This window comes from Sphaeroforma arctica (genome assembly GCF_001186125.1).
Source record: "Sphaeroforma arctica JP610 unplaced genomic scaffold supercont1.105, whole genome shotgun sequence".
Classification (NCBI taxonomy): Eukaryota; class Ichthyosporea; order Ichthyophonida; genus Sphaeroforma; species Sphaeroforma arctica.
The window spans coordinates 51208-58089 of record NW_014040453.1 but is presented as its reverse complement, the minus strand read 5'-3'; the positions used below and the strand labels follow the sequence as shown (position 1 = coordinate 58089).

The window sequence follows — 6882 nt, the reverse complement described above, 5'->3', positions numbered from 1 at the left end:
GTGTCGTGTGTGTGTGTGTGTGTGTGTGTGTGTGTGTGTGTGTGTGTGTGTGTGTGATGTGTGTGTCGTGTGTATGTGTATGTGTGTGTGCGCGTGTGTGCGTGCGTGTGTGTGTGTGTGTCTGTCTGTCAGTGTATGTGTCTATGTCTGTATCTGTATGCGTATATATGTGTGTGTATATATACATACATATATACATACGTAGATGAATACATACCACGATTCACTACAGACTGGTACGCACTTTACCCTTTATTAATTGAGACGACCAACTCTATGAATCCCTTGTCCCATCGCATCACTACTGAGCCAGTAATGTGGTCAGGTGCAACGCGAATCGCACCTAGGATGGAACAGGTTGTCGTTCCAGTCTCCAGTATCCACACCTACAATGACAACCACTATTATTAGCCAACCCTACTCGCAACATATATATCTTTAATTTTCCTTTTTGTTTTATTTTGTAAAAATATACCAGAGAATATGTTTGTTTGAAATAAAAACATTTATTTCAGAGACCCAGAGACCAGAGCATAGCCTTCTAAATCGAACAACCAGATTACAAGAGTCCCAGACCAATTCTTTCTATTTTACTCCAAAATTTATAGGCATTCATTTTATCCTCTGATCTGAGGATATTTATAACTGACCGCGCGAGATTTCTATTAAAATCTGGAGCAATCTATATTCGATTTGTGACTACTCATTGCTCAACGCTCTTGAGTACTGACTATGTACTTAAAAATATTGACTCAGGTTGGTTGTTACAGATTCTTAGAGTCTCAGAGACTCAGACTCAGATTTCAGACTTCAGACCAGACTTCTATTCGTAATACGTAAACACGCTTTCAAATTGATCCGTCAATGTAAAACGTACTCCGTTTTTGCTCTCTTGGACTCTTGGTTTCTGCCCGCCCTTATATATATCATAATTCATCAACTATATTTCATAAAAACATTTGTTGAGTTGTTTATAGTTGGACAGATTTTCTACTGTCAAAACATCACAGCTATTAATTGGGCCATATAAGGTAGATCCAAACAAAATTGGTTTTTAGAACTGGCTCCCAGTATACTACCTGAAAACAGGAAAACGGCTTCAAAGTTAAGCGTTAACGAAGAACGTACTGCGTTTTCAGCATATATGAAGAACGTATTGGAGTCTGCTTTAGACTCAGAGTCTCAGAGTAACACAGAGTCAAGAAATTGAAAGAACATACATAACGGGTTACGAGATTGCAGAAGGTTTTAAATTACGCCAATCAGAACACATTTTTATTCAAAATTTCTACCAAAATTGCGCCGAGGCCCGAGCTACCTTCCACCGTCTGTGGACCAAGTAGTGATCCAATGTATGGAAAAGATTTTGATTTTAAGAAAAAATTATATATATGATCCCGTTTAAAACCTAAAAAGACGAAATTTCCCCCCGCCCCGGAGCACCCCGCCCTCACCCCCGGTGCGACTTTAAATACCCCTTGCTCATAAAAACTTGAGGTAAATACATACATAAGTCATATTGAATATTAAAAAACCCATATTTCTCATTGTTGTTTTTTGTTTTTTTTGTTTTTTAAAAAATCAACTCAGGACGTTCCTGATCAAAAAGTTTGGAGAAAAAAAAGATACAAGCCCCAACTCCCAAGCCCCAAGACCGAATGTCCAAAAGTTCAAAGATCACAATTTTGCTAATTTTGTTTTTTTTAGATACAAATGGCGAACTTCAAGACCAATCACCAAGTACTGTACATACTCGCAATTTTTTTTGTTGACTCAGAGTCTCAGACTCGAATCACTCGATCACTCGAGAATCGAGATTCTGTACTCTGAACTCTTTACTCTGAAATTCTGAACTTTTGAAGTCTGAACTTTCTACAGAAATGAATTTATTTTAGATGATTGCATCATTGGATTGCCGACTTATGACGTCAAATTTGTTTTAAAAAATAGACTCAAAGAGACGTGTAAATATTTATGTCGGTCTTGCTCTCAAGCCTCCCTCTTGAAAAAAAAAATCATATTTTTTTTCCCTTCGGACGTAAAAAAGTTCGATCCCCTATATTTGTGTTCTATTGTATTCTATTTTTCAGTTTTCTTCTCCCTCTCTACTCTACGTAGCAGACTCTCTACTAGTAGTAAATAGAGGACTAGAGGAGTGATTACTACTAGTAGTAGAGAGATAGACTATTCTAGTAGAGAGCCCGAGAGCCTGAGAGGGTCATGTTTATTCATTTGAGTCATTTGAGTCATTTCTCAAATCACACAAACAGATTTAAGTCAGGCACTCAGGAGTCAGAACTTAGGGTCACTCAGGCCCAAGCCCCATCAGGAGTCAGAACTTAAGGTCACTCAGGCCCAAGCCCCATCAGAAGTCAGAACTTAGGGTCACTCAGGCCCAAGCCCCAAAGCCCAAGCCCAAGGTCTTGGCCTCTCAGACTTAGGGTCTATGACTTATTTCTTCTCTCGAGTCTCGAAGTCTCGACGCTCAACTCTTGATTCACGTAGACTCAGTTGCTCGGAGGCTCTTTTTGTACATGCACTGACAGTCTGACAGTCAGTGAGTCAGCTACTCATTTTTCGTTAAGATGTTATCACTTAAATTCGACAAAGGATTTTGACATTCGTCATATGTAGCGATCATATTGTCATTTGTCTGTAGTGTCAAGTTAGTCAAACTCTGGCCCTGCGCAGTGCTCAGTGCTCACTGCTCGGTCTATGTAATGGGACGAAAAGCGAGAAGCAAGAAGCAAGAAGCAAGAAGTAAGAAGCGAGGAGCCTGTCGCGACAACACGTTTGGTCTGTAATACTGTCGCGGAATCGTGGTAGAGAAGTGATGTGGCTTTTATTAAAGATCAAAAAATTGTCGTTTATGTATACTGTACCAAGCCAATCACGCGAGACTCTGCACGTTGGTAATCAAGATATCACGTTTCGCTACATACACATCGACCCGACCGGGTAGCTGACTAACGGGCAATCATTGTCGTATTGCATGGCGGAACATAACATTGTAAACTGCTATTCGTATGTGCTTTTGATTGCTTTCATTTTGAAGATGCTCGTGATGATTTGCATTACAAATAAAAAGGACATGTCGAAATCTCGCCAATCATAGTCTTATTTTGTACAGTCGTATTTCTCATTGTGAGCCAAGAATGCAGTTTCAGACTGATGGCATAAATATTCTGAGCTCTACTAATACTTCTACAACATCAAAGTCTCGATTTCGTACACAAAGACTTTTAAGTTCTTTTATACTTTCATCATTTCTCTGAAATGCTCCGTTCAGTTAATACCAATCGTTTCCTGTCGCAAATGTTTCCTTCTCTCTATTCTCGACCGGACCTCGTTCATTCTCTCTCTGAGTTTCTCATTTTCAGTTTGCCTTTCCTTCGAAACAATTGGGGCTGCTGTGGTGGCTGGAACATCAGACCAGGCCACTATAGGTGCCGTGTTTCCACTTTTGTCGACATTTTTGCAAACGACTGAATACAATTTATTGATATCATGTGATATAACGGGTGGTGTAAAACAAAAAGGTCCACTTTGTATCGTACTCAATAGCAAGTATAGCGTATCTCCATGTCGAACGCCATATGATACAATCCTACTGTGATTATTATTTAGTGACGTGTAAGTGTTCTTCTTCAAAATCAACTGTAAACGCTGCGGGGCAATTTGTAGGTAATTACCGAGTGTCGTCAACACGGCTATTACAGGATCAGATGCGCACACATTTATCCTGAACTTTTGGCCCGTCATGGACATTATTTTGATCTGAAAAGTATCAGGCACTGGAGTGTTGTCTTGAAACGACATTTTGATTGTTTGATTATATACAATTCTGTAGTGAACTCTTCAGCCGCCTTGTATTTATCTTGAAATGTGAATTTGAATGACGGATTATAGAATACAAGCTATATTTATATGAAGAAGAAAAAATGTTTGACTTTATAAATAGACACTTGTAGGCTGTAGAGGTGTATTTACATAGCCGACTAGTCGTCGCCGAATCCATTCTAAATAGTCGATATGTGGGGTTTTTTATAAAAAAACAACCCTACTATTAGGGGGGGGGTTTTTTAAAATAATAAAAGTAAATACAATACTTTTGTTTTTAAAAAACAAATATTTAGTTTGTCTTGTCAGATGTCGTCGACTACATCAGTATTTTTTTCCTTTTCAAGAGTAAAAAATAATATCGTGTCAGTGACCCTGAGATTCTGAGATTCCGAGCTTCTTCCTGACTTATGTTTTATATTTTGACTGTAAATAACATATTTACTGACTTCTGCGAGGCTCAAGAGCATCAGCATTCAGGCGCTTCAGCAATCAGCAGCGCAGCATACGCCACACTGACACAGCCAGTCAGCCACACACACTCTGACTCGACACTGTCGGATATACACACTATTTTTAATTTAATTTAATTTTATAAATATGTAACAGTAGTTGTACTATTTACTCTCTCACCACTAGAGAATTTAATAAATAATAGAACCGACGCTCGACATACTCATGACTACTGTAGTCTGTAGTACTGAGTACTGACGGCACTGTCGGCACTCGGCACTCGGCACTCTGCACTCTGCACTCGGCACTCTACACTCGACACTCGGCACTCGGCACTCGGCACTCGGCACTCGGCACTCGGCACTCGGCACTCGGCACTCGGCACTCGGCAGTGTCGGCACTCAGCAATCAGCACTCAGCACTCGACAGCCATGACTCCATGAGCCAGTGGTCCCCCAGATTGCGGACTTGCGGTGAATTGTATTTACTATTTAGAGATTGTCATATTTTTTTAAATATGACATATTGGTATAATTGGAATAGAAGCCTTCTGAAAATTCAAAATTGAAAAGATCGACGATATAAATATTTCTAATTTCACACTGTTGACCTTTCAGTGATCAATTTTTATTGGGAAGTATTATTTGTTTTTATAGCTATCCAATGGAAATACGCATTTGTTGTTGGAGTATGTATTGACCAACAGTTCAAGACACAGAGTTTTGAAAAAGAACCAATAGAAAGGCTTATCGACAAGAAATTTGCGACTTTCCTTTTGACAAATAGGATCAATGTTGTTGCCTCTCTTAGTGTCAGAATTTTTTGTAAATTGTTTTGTGTAAAAAAAATCAATAATTAAAGGACTTGCCTGCCGACCGGAAATCGCAAGACCTATTTAAAAAATATATATAATATTTATATAAATAGAAATATAAGAAATATACATTATTATTTTGTCTTGATTTGTTTTCTGTTCTATTTATATTTTGTTTTTGTTTTTGTTATTTAAACCCCCAAAAAGACAAGATTTTTATTTAATACACACTCATAGTCTTCTTCTAAATTATTTATTTATGTCCTCACAACGATGCAGGGCTTACATAGTTTATAGCATATGTACATACTATGTATGTATTTTTATATATAAAAACACATTTCAGTATTGAGTCAATTTGAGGGGATGCGCTATTTGAGAAACAATTGAAATCCAGGTGCTTTGTACTGAAAACTGAGGGGCATGCTCGAAAATAATATTTATGACCTTATTTTCCAATCAATATATCCAAAAATAGGCTCAAAAAGTGCGGTACTGCAGGCTGGCACTGTTGAACAGTGGAGTCTACTGTCATGGTGAGAGTCCCGTGAGACTGCGAGTGGCAGTTGGCACTTACCACTTGGGCTGACTTTTATAGTCAGTGAAAACGTACCAGTATTTATGTAAAAGTACATATATTCAACTTTTTTAGGAAGTACGTATGTTTGTATATATTTACAACTGTATTTATAAAATATTTAAAAATACAAAAATCCTAAAAAAACGTATCTGGATTCCGGATTTAGACTCGGAGTTAGGACTTGGGCACAACTGTCGAGCTATTTTTAAAAGTCTAAACTTATTAGTCTAAAAACGAGTGTCGATTGTCAATTGTAGAGTGACGACTCGGTGTCTTGCGTCTGGCGTTGGCCGTCGTGCAAGTGCCGACTGCCGACTGCCGACAGTGTCGAGTGGCGAACGGGTACTTTTTTGACATAAATTTATTGTTGATCTGTTGGACACTTGACCAATAACATCGCCTTAATATATTGAAATTGCTCACGGCAATCAGGAAATCAGGAAAAATTCATAGCCTACTAAAATCAGCAATACAGAATCGCAAAATGTTGGAAAAATAAAAACCCTAAAAAACATACACATATGTACGTATTTTTTACGCGGTTCGCGGTAAGTATTTACACGAACTGGGCAACGGCAGGTGACGCACAGCTACAAGACCGAGACGTATGTTGCGCAAGTCATATATACCCTATATTTTGACTATACAAAACATGGACAGGACAATACTTCTAGATATATAATTCACATTCAAGTTGCTAAACATGGCTAGGGGTAAAATAACTACAATAGTTACCTATATGATTGCGTCGGTATCACAGCCGTCAATTGCCATAAATGTTTCTACGAGCCCGTTTGACGAACTAGCTGGAAAAACGTGCTCTAATTGTGCATTGATTGGTGTAGAGGTTGGTATGCCAGACGACAGAATAACTCCCTACCCCGAATATGGATATGATACGTCGATTGACTATAGTAAGAATTGTTATGTCGCATATCCGTCAGAGATTGGGAATCGTCTTGAGTATACGTTGCATAGCATAAATGAGTCGGACGCTGTGTTAGCTAATACCACAGATCTAGATAAGGGAACAGTATTTCTAACACACACTGGACCTTGTGGTGTATGCTCAAATCTAGACGATCTTAAGGTGTACCTCACCACACCAGATCTCACAAATCCCGTGCGACAGTGTGGGTTGATTAGTAAGTTGTACAGCTATATACATATACGCATTATATATATATATATATAT

The 6882-nt window shown here is 38.5% G+C and overlaps 1 protein-coding gene across 1 annotated transcript; it reads right to left on the bottom strand.

The window, feature by feature from the left end:
• Positions 1–2658: 2658 nt before the first annotated feature.
• On the bottom strand, positions 2659–3884 carry SARC_02362 (hypothetical protein). The gene has a single exon (XM_014303884.1). It carries the CDS (start codon positions 3817–3819, stop codon positions 3286–3288), a length of 534 nt encoding a protein of 177 aa, XP_014159359.1. The 5' UTR covers positions 3820–3884; the 3' UTR covers positions 2659–3285.
• Positions 3885–6882: the final 2998 nt, after the last annotated feature.

Excerpts from the sequence above, each read along its gene's own strand:
- SARC_02362 (XM_014303884.1), bottom strand. The coding sequence starts at position 3,819 with ATGTCGTTTCAAGACAACACTCCAGTGCCTGATACTTTTCAGATCAAA.